This window comes from Melospiza melodia, chromosome 20, assembly GCF_035770615.1.
Source record: "Melospiza melodia melodia isolate bMelMel2 chromosome 20, bMelMel2.pri, whole genome shotgun sequence".
Taxonomy (NCBI): Eukaryota; Metazoa; Chordata; class Aves; order Passeriformes; family Passerellidae; genus Melospiza; species Melospiza melodia.
The window spans coordinates 10,878,951-10,900,290 of record NC_086213.1 but is presented as its reverse complement, the minus strand read 5'-3'; the positions used below and the strand labels follow the sequence as shown (position 1 = coordinate 10,900,290).

Genomic DNA, 21,340 nt, shown 5'->3' with positions numbered 1-21,340 from the left:
ACGTTCAAAACAAATGCATTCAGAAAAGAGAATAAGTTAGGCGAAGCTATATAGTTGTCACTTAAGTTTTTCCTGGAGATAAATTACAGGTTGGTGGAGCTGAGCTCCTAAAAACAGGGATTAAAAGGGAAGGCACCCTGTTTCCTCAGGGTATCTTGGGTTCATGTATATCTGCAAGGCACATTTCTGATACAATGAACCTTACGCAAGAACCATTGCATCAAATGTTATCTAGAAATTTTTTTGTTCCATTGAATCTCTTCCTGGATAGTTCAGAGGAGCAGAGGGTGATGCAAGTTCATGGTACTTTGTTTGGCAAATTAAGCAACAGCCACAAACCCCCTTGAACAAACACGAGAGCGAGCAGCTCCCAACGTGCCTGTCTTGCCTCTTTCCCCTTAGTCCTGAACTAGTCACAGCTTGACTTTGGACTTTAAAGTCCAAACTTACGTCATAAACTGAGATTTATTGATTTAAACTCAAAGCTTTTATTCCTGCTGTCCTCCCAAGTGGGCTGTTCCAGGATTCCGTGGCTGGTGACCCTTGGGGTCCTCTCGTTACCCTCAGTCATTTTGGGTTTGTGGTGCCAACCCTGTGGTCTCCCAGCAGCTGGGGATGGAGCAGAGCTTAGGAAGGACATGGAGGAGAACAGGTAATGGTGTAGAAAAGTGGAAAAAACCAGCTTCTAATGGTCAGACCTGTTCAGACCTGGCTTAATCATTATCCTCTGCTGATAGCAGTCGCTGGCTGGGCCATGTCCTCTTTGAGGCCATGAATGGCTCAGTGAGCCAGGTACAGGTGCTGGCACTGCCCAGGTGCCTGGTGAGCAGCAGGATGATGGTGTAGGTGTAGGATTCCCAGTGGGAATCTTCTGCTGTGGGTGTGAGACGTTCCCTGGCAGAGCCACGTTCCCCAGGAAGGGTTAAAATCAGCGAGTCCACGTGACGTATGCAAACTATGAATCATTCCAATGGATCTGTGCAACTCCTGCCTGCTCCGGAGCCAGCAGATGCTGTTCCCCGCGTTGCCATGGGAACCCTGCCTGTACTATAATAAAGCCCAGCCCAGATCCTTCCTTGGGCAGACCTCTGCAGGCTGGTCACCTCCTCATTGTTTCCTCCCCGGGAGCACGGGGACACACAGGAGCAGGGATCAGCATTCCAGAGGCGGCAGCAGCAGCAGCAGCAGCAGCGTTCTCCTGCTGGTAACCTCGTGTGTGCGCCTTAGCAGAGCCAGCCTGGGAGGCAGCCGTGCTGCAAGCAGCTGTGCATCCAGAGCCATGTGAGCGCAGGAGGAGTGGGGACAGTCCCTGTGTTTGTCCCCCCCTTTGGAAGGCAGAGGAGCTGATGTCATCCAGCAGCTCTTTTGGCAGGCTCCGAGCAGCCCCGCGGGGAGGGCTGGACGCGTTTGCCTGCGCTGCTCCGCAGTTCTGAGAGCTCCAGGATGGCTCCGGAGGCAGCGAGGATGATGGTGAGGAGGGGATTCTGCTGCTGACAGCCTGCTGCAGAGTTTTCTGAGGAGGAGCTGGATTTGTTGTTTGGAAGATCGAATCGATTTGCTGCTCAATGGATTGTATAGGAGCACCAGAACTTTGGTCAGTGTACTCTCACCTGTCGAGCGGCCGAGCCAGGAGAATGAGATTTGTTTTATCGTTCTGATATTTACAGCAGAAGAAAAACTTGGCTTATAAAGGGAGTTGCTTTTTCTGCTCTGAAATGAGAGAGTGAAAACCTAATTCTCTGCTTGCAAATGGACTCGTTTCAAGTGACTGTGTCAGGATTTAAACATTGATTTATCTCTTTAACATGGCTGAATTAAACATATTTTGATGGAACTCTGCAAAGCCGATTGTAAGTAGGAAAAGTCTTTTATTTTTTCCTACTTGGCAAATACCAATCTCCCACCTCACATCTTTGCTTATTTAATTTTAGGAATATGCTGAGTGTGATAGTGCAGTGCTGTTTACCTTAGCTGGAAGTACTTTATACACGGAATCACTTTTCACAAAATAAATCAGGGTTGTTAAGGAGAATATATTTTAATTGCTACTGAATATTGATATTTCATCTCTGCTGGAAAAAAAAATAATTAAAAATGGATTACCTTGGAGACAAACTGACAGTGGCACAAACTCACATGACCCAGTGGATGGGCACAGTGCGGAGATCCTTGCAGGAAGCACTAAATTTAGTCACTACTGCGGTGGCTCATGAGCGGAGTGGAGGGGAAGGTGGCACCAGGACTCCTTTCAAGAGAACCTCTTCCTTCAGGCACTTTGCATCCCGGAGCAGAGAGTCCTTCCGAAGGTTTTCAGTGCGGAGTCAGCAGAGGTTTTCCTCTCTGAGGAAGAGGCAGCCCAGCTCAGAGCCCCCCGAGCTTGTAAGCACCTTTTTGACACCCTCAAGGGAAAAGAAAAATCAGTGCAAACCCTCGGGTTTGTTGCAGTACTTAATCTCCTAACAAAACCTCCCTCCTGTCTGCTTTTCCATCTAAAAACAGCCCCCAAAACACCTCCAGATAGTGCTGTCTGTCTGTCTGCTCCCAGCTGCTTTCTTCCTGCAGCACAGGTGGATGTTTTCATTTGCCAGGGAATCAAGGTTTGGGGAATGGGAAAAATGTGGTTGATTTTGAAGCAAGATAGTAAGGTAGGACACTTATTGGTCTGAAATTAGAAAGTTAAGCTGAAACTGGGCTGGTGTTGGTCAGTTCCCCAGCAAGCCAGCATGGCTTTGGGTATAGTTCAGTATTTGTGATTTTCTAGTAAAAAATGCCTGAAGCTAAATTTTTAAGAAGGATGAAGTGCTGTCACTGTGCAGGCAACATAAATGATCATAATTTCCTTATTTTATTGAAAAATAGGTGTTTTTTTCTTAGAATGCTTTTTACTTTGTCATGCCATAGAAGCAATAGTGTCAATGTGGCTTGTGAAGGCTGTGGCATGGCAAACAGGGTGCACTTCGTGGGAGCAAAGGAAAGGTGAAGAGCTTTTGGTTCTCCACAGTTGTGTACCAAACAGAGCCCTTTCCCATCCCTTTTCCATTGGTCTCTAGTTATTTTCAGGAAGGACTGTTTGTATTCCATGGCATGGCAAAGAGGTGGAGGAAAGGCTGATTTCCTGAGGGCTACAGCTGCCATGACCTTCCTGGCCATTATTGACGCCCCGAACTTTAGTTCTGGCACATCCTGCAAAGCAGCAAAGGTTTGGGGTGATAGGGAGTGAAAGGGAAATAAATCTGGTTTATTCTGTTTATTTCATGGAGAGGAGCTGAAACCAGAGGTTTGAGTTGTACCTGAAACTGGTGATTTAAGCCCAGTGTTTGACCAGTGACTGTGGTTGAGCTGTGTGGAAAGGGGCCCCAAGCCTTGGAGCCAACATGTGGGTAAATCCAAAGTCTCTGAAGTGGCTAAAATGTTTTTTGTTTCTTTTTTTTTTATTATGAAACAAAACAGTTACTCACTGTGAAGTGTAAACACAGGCAGCTCTGGCGGGGTTTGCTCGGGGAATGAGCGCAGGTGACGCTGCATTCCTTGGGCAGGTGTGGTGTTTGAATATGGCACTTTCCACACTCTCTATCAGCACTGGGTAGAGCATTTCTGTCCCAGCTTGCTATCCATGTCCTGTTTGGACAGACTGGGAAAGAAAATAGTGTCAAGTAAGCACAAAAGAATGAAGAAGAAAATATTTGGTAACCACTGTTACAGTGTTACTTAGCGTGGTGAAGTTCTCTTGGGTTTTTTTTTTTTAAGCTGGTGGTTTAGATTTATTGGAATCATCTGAATGAACAACTTGTGTAGAAGAAGGCTGAAAAATGGGAATGTGAAACCTGCAGAGGACAAATGTTCTGCTGTCCTACCCAGCACTTCTGCTTACAGAGCAGAAATCAGGAGACGCAGGGTGACCTTTTCACTTAAGTCACTGGTGAAAGTGCTGGAGCTGCTGTTCCTCTGTTTCAGCAGGAATTCTGCTTGTGCTTGGCTTTATGTGGGAATTTGGTTTCACTTGGGCTCAAACTTAAGGTCTGAGCACTCCTAGAAGTTTGTGGTTGGTGCCATTGTGTCTGTGGCAAACGGTGAATACAGACCTGGAGCTGGTATTTTTTAGCTTTTTTACAACAGAGTCCTGTCTTAGTCCTTGGAGCTACTGATATTGTGCCACAAAAAACTATGGAATGAGTAAAAAGTGTGTAATTCATGTAAACTGATTTCTGTGCTGCTTTGGGGCTGTAGTGTAGAGCAGTCACTTGGGGCTGATGGAGTTTTTAAAGAAGAAGCAGCAATACCTGTGAATCCCTGCCTAACACAGCCAAGGCCTTCCAGCTCCCTTCCTGATGCTACTGATGGAGAACTTGGCATCATACAAAGCACAGAAAGCTCTCCAAATTCTCCAAATTCAACTCAGGCAGCACAATTTAAGTCAGTGTGAGTAAACTTCTTCACCCTCACATCTGCGAATCCACAGCTGAGCTTGCAGAAGCTTTTGCTTTGCAGTGAGACCTTTTAAATAGGAGCTGATTTTTCTTTCAGGTATTTTGATGGAGTTAATTGTCCGTTTTCATCTCATGTCATCAGCTTGGTGTCTTTGTAAGAGGAGCAGAGATACATGCATTAAACATGGCCTCAGATTTAATCAGGGTCTGTCGGTCATGGTTCTATTATAGGTGTGAGATCTGGTTTCACAGCCAGCACTGTTCTAGGTCTCAAGGTTTGTTGCCATACAATAAAACCAGGGCAAGCTGTTTGATTCCCTTGGCTCCACTTACACTGCTAAAAAAAGTCATGGAAAACCTCAGAGGTGTTTCACACAGAACAGCAAAGATGAATTCTGGGGCTGAGAGTGGTCGATGTGCTTTACCTAAATTGCTCTGATACATGCTAAAAATAACACCTAAGTGCATTTAGGAGTGGTTTGCTTTTGGTGTACTGAGTAGTCAAAGAAAATGTTGTTTTCATTCAAAATTTATCTGGTACTTAGTTTGGATTCAGTTTTTAATTCCAAAATAAAGACAGAAGTGGAGTAATTTGTTCAATGCATGTGTCCCAGATGTGCTGGGAGGGCACTTAGTCCTTTTGAGGGTTTTTGTTGCATCCCACAGCCCTTTCCCTGCTCAAGGCTGAAATTCCCATCCTAGTTTTTATTCATCTTCCCAGATGTTTCATTCTAAGCTTTTACAGCTTGTTGCTGGGGAAAGCTGCTGGACTCTGCCTTTTCCTATCAAACAGGATCCTTTTTGGAGCAGGGCAAGGTCCTGGTTTGGGTTCCTCACCTGCATTCACCTGAACTTATAAAAGTTTATAAAAGAGCTTTGATCTGCAGTGCCTGTTATGTTGTGCCCAAATATATCTGCAAAAAGTTTGTCCTTTGTGGTAAGCATCCTTCAACAAATTTGTAAAGAGAAATTACTACAAGTTGGCACTGTGATTGTGAACTTGGAATAGGTACAGGCCCTACGGTGAATAGTTGCTGAATTGTTCTGCCCTAATATTCCCTGAGAACACAGTGAGTTGTTCTCAAAAATAATATTTTGGTACTATCAGTAAATGGAATTTTAATCTTTAAATGTAATCTTTAAATTGCCAGGAAGCTGTTAGGGTAAGGGGAAGCAAGTTTGCAGCAAGCAGGCTTTAAAAATGAGTTGTTTGTCTTGTTGGGGGCTGGGGGGAGGAGTGAAGCTGTTCAGTTTAATTAATGAAGATACAAGGGCCAGTGCTGAAACAGTTCCTCCTTTTTCATTCTTAATAACTTCTCTTTGGTTTAACAGGCCATGAACGTAGCTGGCAGATAAATCTGGGCCAGAAACCCATAGTGATGGGCATTTGGTGGCTGCTTTTGTTGTTCTCTCATTATTTTGGCAGGAATAATTATTGAAACGACTTTACTCTGTGATTTCACTTTTGCTGACTGCAAGGAGTTGATTTTTACCATGCTTTTAAACAAGAAGAAAATAGCATAAATAGATTTAGAGCTGATATTTTCTGCTCATCCACCTTGCTGCCTTTTTTTTATAAGCTGTGAATGACAACTTTCAGGGGAAATAGATTGTATAATAGAAAAACTTCTCTGAACGCAAGGCTTAGAATCATAGAATCCCAGAAGAATTTGGGTTGAAAGGGGGCTTAAAATGACCCAGTCCCACCTCCTGCCATGGGCTGGGACACCTTGCAGTATCCCAGTTTTTTCCAGCCTGGATTTGGACAGATCCAGTGGCAGCCACAGCTTCCCTGAGCACCCTGTGCCCCCACCCTCACAGCCTCCCTATCCTGGCAACCCATTTTTATTGAAATTGGTAATATTGTGAGAGTTTTGGGAAGCACTCCTGGCATTCACTGGGGGGTGACTGTGTGTGTGTTTTGACTGCTGTCTCCTAAAACATCTCCTGAGCCGTGTGTTGAAACGAGCACGTTGTTATTCACTTGTTGTCAGGAAATCCTATCACTTTCTCTACATCTTTAACTGCAGGCTTTAAGCTAAGGAGAGCTTTTTTTTCCCCAGGAATGTTTGTTTGAAGTTTTAACTCGTGTCTCATGTGGAGAGGAGCTGTGAAATGCAGCATTCGGAGTAGGAGGTGTTGATTTCAACTATGCAGCTTTTCAAAAAAAGCAAATTATCCTCTCCTTGGCATCCCAGAGTGAAATTGCCTTGTTCTGGCTTGTGCCTCCTGCAGGTTTTATTCAGTCTGATGGGAGTCACAGTGCCCTGGGCTGAGCCTGGATCCCCTCTCACAGCTCAGGATCTTCCTGACCCAGCCTCTGGCTCCTTCCTGCTGCCTTGGCTTTCTTAGGGCTCCATTCCTTATCAGCCTGGCTGCCTCAGGCTGAAAAGGAAATTTAATCTGATGACATAGGAGAGGTTTTAAAGATGTTCCCAGCCAGTTCCTGTGCTGTGCTGTTGTACACTCCCACCTCTCAGAGGAAGTGCTCTTGTGGCTCACTCAGCCCTAGCAGGGCTTATATTTAGAATTAGATTCTCGTCTGCTTTTTGCACATTGGGTCAACCTCTGCTCCATCTTCAGCCTGACCTGTGTGTGGTGAGTGTTCACAGCCAGAGCAGAGCAGCTCGGTTTGCAGAGTAGAAAAAATGACAAACTCAAATGTATTTTAAATGCTGTGTGGAATGAGGAGGAGAACAGCAGGAGCAGGGAGCTGATGTCACTGCATGGTCCTAACCAGATCCCTGGCAAAACCAACTTCATCTGCATCCCTGGCAAAACCAAACCAACTTCATCTGCATTCCTCTGACCACATTCTCTGCTGTGGCCAGAATCCATGCAGGGTGGACTTTGGGTCTCTCTTTGGTGCTGCAGCCTGTGCCAGGGCTTCACCACTCTCACAGGCAAAAATTTCTTCCCAATATCTGATCTAAACCTGCCCTGTGCCAGTTAAAAACCATTCCCCTCCACGTCCTTGTCCAAAGTCCCTCCCCAGCTCTCTTGGAACTCCTTTAGTACATCTGTAATTTTTGCTGTGCCTTTCCAGGGAGAAAGGGTTGGGATTCAGTCCTGTGCAGCAATGGGAAGCAATGGAAATGTGGAGAATTAGACCAGCCACCCTCTAAAAACAACTCCTGTTTCGTAAGGGAAATGCTGTCAGGCTTTAGCATCAGGGATGTAATTGGTGGTTGGGTATCATATCCCTGTGGAAGAGGCAGGCAAAACTCACATGGAAAGGCAGCCCAGGGTTGCATAGCAACAGGGAGGCTGTCAGGCCTGATGGCATTTATGAGATGCTTGGTACTGTGGGACTGGAACGTACTCCACTGCCCATGGGAGAGGGAAACATCCATTATTTAAAGGATTTTTGAGCAGAGCAGTGGAGCTCCTCAGGATCTGAGAGAGCTGAATGTGCTGTGTGAGTGCTCGCAGTCACATGGGGCACACGTGTGTTTCTCCAGGCGCTGTTTGTGCATTCAGCAGCAGCAGCAGCAGCTCCAGTTTTTCACATAAAACCAGTTTTTCACATAAAACCAGCAGCTTGTGCTGCCCAGCCCAGGATGCACCAGGGCCAGAGGGATTATGGAATGGTCTGGGTCAGGAGGGACCTTAAAGCTCATCCCATTCCAGCCCCTGACAGAGGCAGGGACACCTTCCACTATCCCAGGCTGCTCCAAGCCCTGTCCAGCCTGGCCTGGGACACTTCTAGAGATGGGCAGGGAAGCATTTCTTCCTGACATGAATCTGAACCTGCTCTCTCTCAGACATTCCCTCTTGTCCAAAGTCCCTCTCCAGCTCTCTTGGAGCTCCTTTAGGTACTGCAAGGCCATAGTAAGATCTCCCTGGAGCCTTCTCCAGGCTGAACAACCCCAATTCTCAGCCTTTCCTTATGGGAGAGCTGCTCCATCCCTCTAATCATCTTCATGGACTCACTCCAACATCTCCACATCCCCCCTGTGCTGGGACCCCAGAGCTGATGCTCCACCTGAGCGGCCTCCACAGCCCCTCACTGCCATCTCCTTACCTGGCTGGATCAGGCTGGAAAGCCCTGGAGATGGATTCTGAAGTGGATTAATTCCCTAAATTCTGCGTTTGGGGCTGGTCTCCATGGATGGGGCAGCGCTGTCCCGTTTGGGAGGGCTGGGGAGCCTTCCTTCACGCTGGAGGTCTGGAACTCAGCTGGGCAGTTCCTGGAACTCTGTATCTGGGGCTGCAGCAGGGAGGGTGGGGGCAGAAGGTGCTGCCTCAGCCTGGAGCATTCCCCCAGGCACTGACTCCACGCAGCAGCTCATTAAAGCAGGAGTTGGCTGCTCTGGCCAGCCTGAATCCCCCCTGATTGCTGGGAATTAGGAGGAGCTGGAGCCATGACTTACTCCTTATGGGCAGCGTTCATTGGATGGATAGTAAGTACAGATGGAAATCCCGGGATCCTCTTCCCGCTTGCTGTCTTGGCATTTGGGTACTTCCAAATTAAAATCTGTGGGCTGTGACCCTTAAGCTCTCTTGTTGTGGTGGGGTTTTCAGTGTTGGTTGGTTTCAATCTGGTGTTATTTGTGGTAATTCTGTTAGTGCTCTAAAATATATAATTCACGTCTTAGTCCTTCAAATTCTTAGAGTAATTATAGAATAATTTAGGTTATAAAGGACTTCTTGTGCTCATCAAGCCCAGCATCCCATTCAAAGCAGAGTCAACTACAAAATAATATCATAAGATATGAATTGGTGGAGGTCTGTTGCTCTCTTCCTGGCCTTCTGCAGGAGAACAGCTGGAATACTTTTTGGGATTTGTAAGAACTTGTGAGCTCTGCTAAAATGCAGTGTCACACTTAAGGGGCAATTTGACCACATTTTTTGCTTCTTTAATTAAAGTAAGCAGAGGAAAAAATGAAAAAAAAAAAAAAAGAAAAAAGAAAAAGCAGCCCTTTTTAAGAAACCAGCACCATTTTTTCTCTGAGTTGTATATTAACAAGGCAGATGGTCAAAACTTCCTTCCATTGTGCAGTTCCTCTTCATACCCAACCCATGCCAGTGGGATTTAGCTCTGAACATTCACACTCAAGCTGTGGGCTGTCACTTTGGCTGGCTGATGTCTCGGGCTCCTTGGCAAACAAAGATATTTTTGAAACTGTCTGTTTCAGCTTCTGACTCAGGAGATCTCTCAGAGCTGGTTCCTCCTTTGCCAGGTCTTCATTTCCCATCAGTGCAGGAGGGTTTTGCACGTAAATGTCTGCATTGACCCAGAGCTAGGGGTAATTTTGGGGCTGGTGGGACCAACGTTGTGTGTGCATCGTTTTCAGGAACGGGAAATTGCAGGAGTAATCAGCCCTGGAGTGTAGCCAAGCCCAGCTTAATTCCAAGGGAAGACTGAAAGAGGCATAATCATAATGGCTCATTTTAGAAGAACCAGAGGCAAAGCAGGACACAGCTCAGCTGCTTAACTTTATGGAAAAATTAAGTGGATTTTTTTTCCCTAGCTCCTGGTGTAAGAATTGAGAAGTTAAACATCAAAGCTTGGAGAATTACAGCATTTGAAACCTGAATCAGGCGTGGGTTTTATTTGATTTGGGAGATTTTTCTGCCATCATAAAATAGAAAAGTTCTAATTTGGGTTTATCTTGTGTGCTAAAAAGACACCAGACCCCTCTTTACTGCTTTTTCCTTTGGAATTATTTGTTTTCCAGTTTCCTGAGTATTCTGTTTATAGAGGAAATGTCTTCGTGTGTTGACTGCCTTGAGTCTTTCAGGAGTGTGATGACAATAAGAGAAAAGAGATCTTCAAAAGAAAAGCTAAAACTCTTCATTCTTGCTAATAATCACCTTCTGGCAAGGAAAATCTTCCTGGTTTGTTGTCACTTCCTTCCTCAGCACCCCCTCTCCTCTGAGCTGCTGCACAGGCTATAAATTGCTTTTCTGCACTGCTCTCAGTGCCCCCAGCCAACACCTCCTCCACCAGCCAAGGAGAGGATCAGCTCCTCTTCCCACTCCTGATTTTTCTGCTTGGTACCTAGAGACCATTTATTTTTTCCAATTAATCATTTGGCACCTTAAAAAATAAGTGTTGAAAGGGTCTGTCAGGGAAAGACACAATCGTGTTGAAATAAGCAGCTTCCTCCAGAAGCAAAATGAAATAATGATTCTGAAAGTAACAAAGCCTTCAGAACACAGAGAACTCTAGATTTCCTAGAGTTTGAAGTGTTTTATTCCTGGCATTTAGACTTTGTTTGTTGTATTGAACTTAACTTCACAGCGCCTTCAGAAGCAGTAATTTTATTTCTTTTTCTGGCTTGTTTTGGGTTTAGCACCCAGAAATAACTCAGGTGATGGTGTTGTTCTGGGCAGAAGTGTAAAATGTTGTCAGGTTTTGCTGAGCCTCCACAGGAGTGGTGTCTCTGCATCTAAACTTGACCCCTGTGGCTGCTGAGCCGTTGTTATCTGTGCTGCCCACACCCCTCCTGCACAGCCCCCAGGGCTCTGATAACTCGCTGCTGGGTAAACAAGGGCTCCCCACTGCTGCTCCTCCTGCCTCTAAGCTTTTGAGTCTAATTTCTAGCAGAAAAAACATGAGTGATTGCAAATAAAGTGATGCCATGTGTAGTAGTAATGGACTTTAGTTGTAACCAGTGGAAAACACCGTACAAATTGATGATAAGAATAGGACTGACATTGAAAAGAAATTCATAATAAGCATCAAGGTGGAAAATAATCCTCTGGATGAGCATGGATAGTTGGGAGGGAAGTAGAAGAGCCACTGGTATTTGTTAATGCCTTTCCTAGAAGGGCAGCCACCAGCCAAATTGTTCAGGCCACTGGGTGAGAGCTGAGCCCAGGAGTCCCTGGAGCAAATCATGGGATTGGGAAGCTGCAGAGGGAATTTGTGGAAGGCAAAACATAGAGCCAAGCCAAGCCAAGGAGGAGGAAATGCCCTGTGGTTTCTAGGAAATACCAGACTGTCTCCTGTGTTGGAAGCAGCGTGTGCCTGGCTCGCATTTGGAATCTTGTACCTGGCATGGAGTGGGAAATGTAAGAGCTTAACTTGCCTCCAGGCATTCATGTACTTGTCTCTAGTTAGATATCTATGTGGGATAGGTTGGACTCCAGCTTTTTGAGGTTTTTTTTCCAACCTTAAAGATCCTGTGGTTGCATAAAGTGTAAGAACCAGTGAATTCTGGGGCTGCAGGAACATCTGGAGAATGAAAAGCAGGAAACGTCTGTTCCATGCAACTCACAAACTGAGCCTGTTTTATTTGAGTATTGCAAACAGAATTTAGCTTGGTCTTTAACTTTGAGCTGCATGGTGATAGCTGGAGTAAATGGTGGAGCCTTTTGTATTTTCTTTGCATTAAAACACAAACAACTTCGTCAGCAGCAAAGAGCACAACAAGGATGGAGAGTGGCTGTGGCCACTGGGAAATAAGAACTGGTTATGAGAACTGGAAGTGTTGTGGGACTTCTTCAGTAGCCAGGTGTCAGCACTGCTGAATTATTCTTAATGGTTTTTTTATAGTCTTAAGGCAGCATTCCTTAGGTGTACAAAATTGAGGAAACAAGTAAATGTGCAATCTCTCTTTTTACCCCCAAGAATATGAAGGAATTCTACATATTAAATGTGGGATTTCTTAATTATTGTTTCTATGTGTGTGCTGTTTGAAGAGGAAGAGTTGTGTTCTAGTCCAGCAACGTGTTCTGCTCAGTGAGTTGGAGGCAGGGGGTACTTACAAAGAGAGAAAAATCCTTGCATTTTTCCAAGGGCAGATGGAAAACCATGTAATTTGCTGTCAGATAAAATCTTGATAAGCAAAACTGATTTGGAGCTGAAAACCATGTTTGTATTTGTTCAGGGTAATGAAGGTGAAAGAGACCAACAGTTTAATTATCTGCTCCCAGTGTAGGATTTCAGGAGCTCTTTAAGCTCCCTGAATAACTCTGCACAACTGCAGGGCTGGGTTGACATTGGTGTGCTGCAAATCTGGGGTGCCAGCACTGACCCACTTCTCTCCCTGGAAAGCTGAGGGATCCACTCATTCCTTCTTAGGAGAGCAGCAGATCCATGGAATAAAAACAGTCAGCAAAGGAGAGGTCAGAGTAAAACAAAGCAAACCCACTGTGGTCTGTCTTGGGTTGGGTTTGGATGTTACATCTGTTTGTAGAAGGCTTTTTGTGTCTGGCCCTGTGGTTATTTATTTATTTATGTATTTATGCATTTTATTTTGAATGTCTTCCAAAGAAAGCCTGAAAAAAAAAAAAAGGATTATTTTATTAAACTCAGGAAAAGAGCAGTGGAGTTGATGTTTGCCTGCTGTGCTTGAGGGGATGAAATGTCATTCCCAGCACAATTCCTTGTGCTTGCATAGGTGCTTTGAGAAGCTCTGTGCAACCTGAGATAAGAACAATATTAAAGCAGCATGGAGTTCCTGAAACCAGGGAGTCATCTCCAACCTCTGGGATCCTTTATTTGCCCAAGAAAGCAATTACTGTAATTATTGTTCAGAGAATTACTGCACAGAGAATTGTCGCACCGACTCCACAGCAGTTCTTCGCGTTTAAGTTCATTTCCCAGCCGAGTTTAATTGTCAGATTCTAAGCTGTTATGGTCTATAAGAGCTGTTAATCCCTCAGGCAGGGGCTGGAGCACTGACTGGAGGTGCTTTTTTGCAGGACCAGCTGAGGAAATGCTTCTCCAGGCAGCCTCCGGGGGCGAAGGACACGGACACGCTGGTGCAGGAGCCCGAAAGCCAGTACGGCACCTGGAACGAGCAGAGGCACAGCAGCGACAGGTGAGGGCTCTGCTGGGCTGGGGAGGAGGGGAATGCTGAAATCCCACCAGCCTAGGGTGCTTTCATGCTGGAATGGCCTTAGAGATCTCCTCGTTCCAACCCTCGGCCACGGGACGCCTTCTGCTAGAGCAGGGCGCTCCAAGCCCTGTTCTTGGTGTGGAAAACACCAATCACTTGTTTTTAAAATTTTTAAGAGTTTAATAGTAATAAAATGGTTATAAAAATAGGAACACAATTAGAGTGATAACAATTTGGACAAATTGAATTAGGACAATATGAGACAATAAATACAAAGAGTTACGGATGTTTGGGTACATTTTTCTGGGCAGCACAAGCCCGAAAAAGGACACACATTAAAAAAGGGTTAACCCTTAAAAGCAACAGCCTGTTGCATGTTCATACACTTCATACATGATGCATAAATTCCATTCAAATACAGGATACTGTCTGGTCAGTGTCAATTTTTTCCTCTGAGTCCTAACAGCGCCTTTGAGGTGGGAAGAAGTTTGTTTCTTCTGATAATGGGGCAATAAATTCTCTTTCTCTGAAAGATTCAGGTGTCCTGTGGCTGCTATCTTGCTGCAAGTCCCCTCTTTAAAAAAAATCCTACATAGCATCGTTTCTATTTTAACAATTTTTATAACCTAAAACCATATTTAACACAGTACTTAAGAGAATTAATACAGCATTACTTTCTAACACAATACATATAATATTCATTTTAATATTTACGAAAAGCCAATCATAAAATACATGCATTTTTCACAAATGATTAAGTTAAAATCACATATACAAAATTATGCATATAACAACATCTCTTGCTTGCAAAGTTTAGTGAGATTTCTTTTTCCAGTAAACCTGTTTAATTTAATCTCCTTGCACTCTAAGTCTTGCACTTCCCTCGAAGCATTTCTGCTGCCAGCCCCACGGTGGCACATCCTGCAGGGACCAAACGGTGTCACAGCTTCCTGCTGTGCTGGGGGAACCTCCAGGCTGGGGCATTTCCCACTATTGAATTTTCAAAGTTCCATTTGCTTTTGCCAAAGCATCCTCTTATCAAATCTCTTATGTTAACCAAGTCCAAAATCCATCATCTGTCTTGTGTCCCCCAACATTCTAACACACTTCTATTTGTTTTAAAAGTCTGATTTTCTGTCATTGCCTTTCCTTTAAATATACTACCAGGTTGGGTGAATGGCAAAATCCCTCTGGAATAGCAGAGTGGCAAAATCCCTCTGGGTCTCAGGTGGGGTGACTCAGGGTGCATCTTTCCATGCCCACATCTCAGACTCTCAAGTGTTTTATTGGTGGTGAAGTGGAGGATGAAATGGAATATCAGCTGAGTGAAACTGATACTGAGTATTGCTGATGCTTTTCTGTTCTTAGAATGATTTAGTGAAATAAACCAAGAGCAGCAAAGTGTGAGGTTTTTTATAGTTCACACCTGTTGTGTAAATTGCAGCTTGATCTACCCTGAACTTGTATCATGTCTGCTCAGTGTGGTATGAAAATAGCATTTTATCTGGTTCCTAATGCTATACTTGTTGGGATCTTAGAGCAGACATTAATGTCAATTACGTTTGGTTTGTTCTGCACTTGAGAGCTGTGTGCTATGAATATTTTTATTGCTTATGAAATCAGGGTAAGGACCAGCTCGAGGCTCAGCAGCCAAGTGAGTGCCAACAGTGACAGCCAGGCTGCTGTAAAATTAACTTGGATTCCAGGATGGTACAGACATTTCTGAGATCAGTTTCTTAACAAAGGTGCTTGTCTCAGCTTCACAGCAGACAGCACTGGAGAGTTATTTCAATCCATCCATCCTGATTAGAACAGCTCCACCTAAACATTCCGGTTCACTGAAGGATTGGACTCAATCCCATGTGCTGGAATTTTGTTTGCACTGCAAGAAGTGTTTAGATTTTGCCTTTTTTAAAGCATAATGGTGACAGTGTAGAGACTCTTCAGCATTTTACCACCCCATTGCTCTGCTTTATTTTGACTTACAGCTCATTGCCGGGGAATTACTGCTGTATTAATTCAGGCACTTGAAGAGAAATGAGATTAATGTACTTCTAAATAATGGAAGTCTTCCTGGAATGTATTGAACGTGCATTTTGTCTGCAGTTTGTTTTGGATGAAGTGCCTGCCAGGAGCAGTGCAGACATTCTCCTCACGTTGCTGTGGATGCTCTGAGCAGGGCTCTGCCTTTGGTGCCTCCTGCTCACCCCAGCTGGAGGCAGGAGCTCTCAGGAGATGTTGCTGGTTCAGTTTTCCTGTTTTGGCCTGGCTGCCTTCCCTGGGAGCGTTTCCACTGCCAGTCCCATGGTGTCACATCCTGCAGGGACCAAAGGGTGTCACAGCCTCCTGCTGTGCAGGGGGAACCTCCATCCCGGGGCATTTCCCACTATTGCAGCCACGCAGGGATTATTTTAGGAGTGAATGACCTCATCTTCATGGAATCAGAGTCCTTAAGGTTGGAGAAGACTCCAAGATCTGAGTCCAGCCTTCACCTGAATCCCTCCGTGGCCTTTAAACCAGGCAGTGCCACCTTTGCATTTGGACACTTCTAGGGGTGGTGGCTCCACTGCTTCTCTGGGAGAGGAAGGGAATTCTGAAATCAAAAGGCAACAGGATGAACACTGTCCTTTTCCTAGATGAGCTTTTGGAAGGTGAAGGAAGGGGTATTTTGCTCTAGAACTGAGTCACTGCTGGAATTAGCATAAGGAGCTCCTCCAGTGGGCTTTGGCCAGTAACTCCTTGGGATGGACAGGGATGAAAGCATCTCCTCCCATTTGGAGGCATTAATTGGATTTTTCTTAGTTTATCTAAAAGATTTTATTTTCATTTTTCCCAAGTGCTTGAATGAACTTCCCCAAATTGGCACTGTACGAAACTCTTTTATGTTAGAACAATCTTCATAATGAAAATTATTGTTTTTTACAGGAAAGGAATTGATTTTAGATCAATTCTGACTCCTCATTTCACAGACACCTTTTTATGGCCTCTATACACTGTCTTGCTAAAACTAATTAAATTTAATTGCAGTTGGAAGTGAGGATTGCTGTCAGTTTATTTTCCATTGTGATAACCATCCTGCTGGGTTTGTGTGCTCCATGTGAGGGATGATTTCTCAGAGAAGTGTCTGTAAATGTACCTGTGGAGCATCAGGGGCAGCTCATGGATATGCTCACAGACCCTAAAATCTTAATGAAGTAATAGACAGAGGTGCATGATATATCTCAGTAATGAGAACTGAAAATATGTTTTCAGTTTCATTTTTCTGAAGGGAATTTTCTCCCTAATTAGCTGTTCACTGGAAAGAATCCACTGCACGTAACTGGGTTTGGGCTCCAGGAATCCCTCCCACATTTGGGGATGAGCTGTGCCACAGGGGTTGGTGGATGGGGCTGTAATTGTGCAGAAACTCCAAAGGAAAATCTATTGGGAAGGTTTGAGAATGAGGAACTACCAATCAGTGCTAATTCAGCTGGATTTCTATCACATCTTGCTCTCAGATATTTCAGTTTTAAAAACCTCAGTGAATTGTATCAGCTGCAGCCCTGGGGTGTAGCAGGGAAGAAAGAGACGTTTTGGAGATGTGCAAATCCAACAGAATCCTTTCAACACACACTTTAATTTCCATGAAAGGTCCTGCAGATTGTCCCTCCTCTCTCCATTCTTCCATGTTGCAATGGCTCTAAAGCCTAATGCTGCAGATACCAAATGTCACTTGAAGCAAAAACCCTAGACAAAAAACTTTCCCCCAGAGCTCATTAGTGCCATTCTTAATTATCCTGGGGCCCACTGGTGAGGGAGGGAGGCAGCATTCCCTCTGCTTGTGTGCTGGAAACCCTCTGGGCAGTGTCTGCTCTGTCAGACTGGACATTGTACCATGTGCTGGTGCTGATGGAATGCTGTTACCCAGCAGGGAACTCCTGAGTGGTTTTCTCCTGGGATTGCTGTACCAAATACTGAGGTTTATTGTTTTAAATATGTGCAGATGTTGATACGTATATGGGGTTTTTTTAGGTTTAGAACAGTTTTCCTAGGTATGTGCCCAAGAAATGCTGCTTAGTGGCAAAAGACTTCTGTCAAGAGGAGAAGAAAAAAAAATCAGAGCTAAATCCTTTAAGCTTTGGTTTTTTTCAAACTGGAGTTAGAAGCAAGACGGCCCAATTTTTACTGGCAGTATTTCAAGGAAAGGCAGACACAACAGTGTCCAGCTTTCAGTCCTGACCCTGCAGCTCATTCCTGTCAGTCCAGGCCACGGGAGGAATTTTAGGAACACACTGGGAGCATCCCAGCAGTGGGGAGCAGGTGCTGCTGCACTCTTTGTGAGGCAGGAGCAGCTCTGCCCATGGAGCCCTGCCTTAGGCTGCCACCTGGTGCCCAACTCTCTTCAGCTCCAGCTTCCTGAAGGAAAAAATCTGGGTAGAATCCACCCCAATCCCCAGCACACCATGAATCTAAGGGGTGAGGGCTTGTGGTGGTGTTAACAGGGGTCTGAGGATGAGGGAAGAGATGAGAATGTTGGCTCTGTGTTTCAGAAGGCTTGATTTATTATTTTATGATCTATATTATATTAGAACTATACTAAAAGAATAGAAGAAAGGATTTCTTCAGAAGGCTAGCTAAGAATAGAAAAAGAAGGAATGATAACAAAGGCTTGTGACTGACCGAGACAGTCCGGACAGCTGATTGGCCATTAATTAGAAACAACCACATGAGCCCAATCGCTGATCCACCTGTTGCATTCCACAGCAGCAGATAACCATTGTTTGCATTTTGTTCCTGAGGCCTCTCAGCTTCTCAAGAGAAGAAATCCTAAGGAAAGGATTTTTCATACAACATGTCTGTGACAAGGGCTGTGCCAGCAGAAGGGATCCACTCCGACTTTCTGTTCCACTTTCCTTTAACCCCTGCTGACCACATGTGATCCAGCCTGGCCTTGCAGGTCTGTGTTTGCCCTGAACTCACACAGATTCCGTTTGCTCACTTGCAGCTTTGTGGGAGAATCCCCCTCCCTGGACAATGAGGTGGCGTCGGGGCGGAAGCCGCCCGCGGGCAGCCACCCATCCTCGCTGTCCTCGCAGGCAGAGCCTCCCTGCCTGCCTGAGCACCATGACTTCTCCAAAGAGCAAAGGAGCACCAGCCTGGACCGTTCCAGCACGGACATGGACTCCACTGATGGCACTGATGTGCCTCCTGCAGGGGACGCGCTGCCTGAGGACAAGAGTTATTTCTCCTTCATTGATGTGAGTTGCCCTCGTGTGTTTCCTCGGTTAAGCTCTCCCCAGTTCCTTCTGGAAACTTTGCAACCAGATCTGCCCTCCCTTTCCCACTCTGAATTTTCCCAGCTGCTTTCCTGCCTAAAAAGTTTAGGATCAAAACTATGGAGTTCTTCTAAGTCTCTGTGGTGTTTAGGTTCTGAGAGGTTCCACAAAGCTGCTGGCCTTGGATAATCAATCATGGAATCCCAGACTGGTTTGGGTTGGAAGGGATCTTAAAGCTCATCCAATTCCACTCCCATCCACACCTTCCACTAGACCAGATTTTCTCCAAGCCCCATCCAACCTGGCCTTGGGCACTTCCAGGGATGAATATTGGAAGCATAATTAAATAACACAAACAGTCAGTGACTGCTGTGCTGTCAGCCATGCAGATTTAAGGCTGTAAGCACTTTCACTTATATTTTTCTTATTTACAATTGGTTTCTTTCCACAGTAGCTCACAGTTGCATTTTAAAGGATTTTTTTTATATTGAAGAATCTTGCAGTTGGTGTGAGACCAGCAGTTTCTGGCCATACACAGTTGATGATGTCTACTGCTGCAAAAACTTTGTTTAGTTTGGAAAATCCCTCTAAAATCGTTGAATCCAACTGTTCCACCAGCATTGCCAAGGCCACCACCACCATGTCCCCAAGTGCCACATGCACATGGTGTTTCAGCACTTCCAGAAGGTTTTCTTTTGTCCCTGGGCCACTGAAGGTGTCTCTGTAAAACATTAATAGCTCTAAGTGCAGCTGGCAAATGCTATGTGAAAAGTAGTTTATTCCTGACCTGAAATCTTTTGAAAAAAGGAGCAAACCCACATCTTCGGGAGAAGGGGAGGCTCAGGGATATTTGGTGATTACAGGCAAATCTGTAACAGCACATTGCTTTAAGCAAGTAAATAAATTACGGCTCCTTATTTTGCTCTGTAAATGTTACTGCTGATTGGATGTGTTGGAAGTGACTGATCACAGAAAGTTTCTGAATGCTGGGACACTAAACTTGGAGTGTCCTTGTTGCTGGTGAGTGGCTTTCAGTGTTCCTGGCTGGCAGGGAAGCTGCAGCTCTGCTCTCCAAGGGAATTTGGTGTAGTTGTTCTTTTTAGATCCAAATTTTGGGATTTGCCTCCAGCTGCTCCCACCTAGCAAGGCCTATGTTCATAAAACACTCTAGGAACTAAACTCCTGATTAAACTCCTGATTATTGCAGTTATTTTTTATATTAATTAAGTGCAAATTATCCATGCAACTCAGGTATCCACAGCCTAGAGAGATCAGAGGATTACACCCAGTTAGCCACAAAGTGCCGTGTCCTCATCGTACACTCTCTCTAATATGATTTTAAGTGACTACAACAATAATAATAATAATAATCACACAAATACCCATTTTAATTGGTGGATGCAATCAGGTGTGTTGGGATTTCAGTGTGGAGGATCCGGGGCTCATTCCCAGGTGTGTGTTTGTGCAGCACACAGATGTCCTGGACTCCAGTGCTCTCAAGACTCGGGTGCAGCTGAGCAAGAAGCGCCGGTGCCGGGCGCCCGCGTCGCACTCGCTGCGCAGGAGCAGAGGGCTGGACCTGGACAACAGGTTCTCCTTGACAGAGGAGTCAGACAATGGCTGGATGTTCAAAGATTCCACAGGTAACCCCTCAGCTACCTGCAGTAATTGGTTGTGGTCAGCTTGAGTGCAAAGGCAGGAGTTGGTAAAAGGTGTTTTTTAAATACTGCCCTTCATTCCTGCTCGAGTGCAGGAAGAGATGTTGGGCAAGGCAGAGATGAAAGGCCAGCTCATGGTTTCCCCTTCTGCCTTTTTTTTTTTTTTTTATTAACAATAAATTAGAAGAGAAGAAAACTATGCAACAGGAAGATTCTGAGGAGGAAGACAAGATCCAGCACACTCCAAGGTCATCTTCTGTGCAAGCCCAGAGAATGCCTGTGTTCCCAGGGATGGATCATGCTGCTCTCAAGGTGAGCTCAGGCAGAGCCCAGTAGGTGGGAGATGAACCAGTTCAGTACTTGCAGGTGGTTTATAAGGAATCCCCACCAATTCAGTACCTGCAGGTGCTTTATAAGGAATCCCCTCACTCATTTCAGGGAAATTTTTGTTTTTATAAATCTGGAGTAATCTGTGCTGCATTCCAAAAAAAAAAAAATAGCCTGGATGCTGGCTTAAAAAGACCCCTTTGTTTATTTTTATTTTTAGGCCCAGCTGAGGAAAAGACAGGAGTCTGAGAGCGCTGGTGACACCGGCTCTGCTCAGCTCTTCAAATCCCCCAAAGCACAGCTCGGCACTCCCAGCAGCAGAGTGCTGCCCTCCAGTGTGGAAAAGGAGGACAGGTGAGGGAATCCCAGCTCCTCTTGGTGGAAGGAAAAAATAATGCAACCAGCTGTACATTGCTTTTTTTTTATTGTTGTTTCTGTCAGGAGTTTTCATAATGAAAGAATAAAGAGTATTTTTTTTTTATATCATAGGTCAGAAGAAAAGTCTCCTCAGTGGCTAAAGGAGCTGAAATCAAAGAAGAGACAGAGCCATTATGAGAATCAGGTTTGAAAAGGTACTTGGGTAGGAAGGGGGGCTTTGCTGGGTGTGGGTGTGCAGTGACAAACTCACATTTCCTTTGATGTGTTGGTGTCACCACTGTGGCCCCACCAGCACTGCCCTTACCCTGCCCTGTGCACCAGGGGTGTCAGGGACTGCTGCCCCTCCACTCCCAGTCACAGTTCCACTGATTCTCTGCCCATAATAAAAAAGGGATTTCCCAAAGTTTGAAAACTTTGTGTGGTTTCAGCACAATTCTCGGTGGCTCTTTAATGCATTAAATAGACACAACCAAGGTGGCACTACAACAGAAAACACATTTTAA

At 45.0% G+C, this 21,340-nt stretch overlaps 1 protein-coding gene and 1 long non-coding RNA gene across 6 annotated transcripts in view; one reads left to right on the top strand and one right to left on the bottom strand.

Annotated features, from left to right (window-relative positions):
* The window catches only part of KIAA1671 (KIAA1671 ortholog), a 66,568-nt gene that overhangs the window by 42,859 nt on the left and 2,369 nt on the right, over nucleotides 1–21,340 (top strand). For 3 of the 5 annotated variants that reach the window (XM_063172826.1, XM_063172827.1, XM_063172829.1), the window contains 6 exons: nucleotides 13,083–13,201; nucleotides 18,204–18,456; nucleotides 19,943–20,117; nucleotides 20,317–20,444; nucleotides 20,680–20,813; nucleotides 20,949–21,031. In XM_063172826.1, coding sequence (XP_063028896.1) covers nucleotides 13,083–13,201; nucleotides 18,204–18,456; nucleotides 19,943–20,117; nucleotides 20,317–20,444; nucleotides 20,680–20,813; nucleotides 20,949–21,027 — 888 coding nt within the window. In that variant the 3' untranslated portion in view covers nucleotides 21,028–21,031. Of the gene's footprint in view, nucleotides 1–1,111; nucleotides 2,380–8,676; nucleotides 8,831–13,082; nucleotides 13,202–18,203; nucleotides 18,457–19,942; nucleotides 20,118–20,316; nucleotides 20,445–20,679; nucleotides 20,814–20,948; nucleotides 21,032–21,340 lie in introns of those variants that run through there. The other 2 variants (XM_063172828.1, XM_063172830.1) reach the window with 2 other exon arrangements.
* Nucleotides 2,268–8,631, bottom strand: LOC134427204 (uncharacterized). Its single transcript, XR_010030120.1, has 3 exons — nucleotides 8,452–8,631; nucleotides 3,459–3,631; nucleotides 2,268–2,399 (listed from the first exon to the last, which is right to left on the bottom strand). It is a non-coding gene; the product is annotated as an uncharacterized LOC134427204 (long non-coding RNA).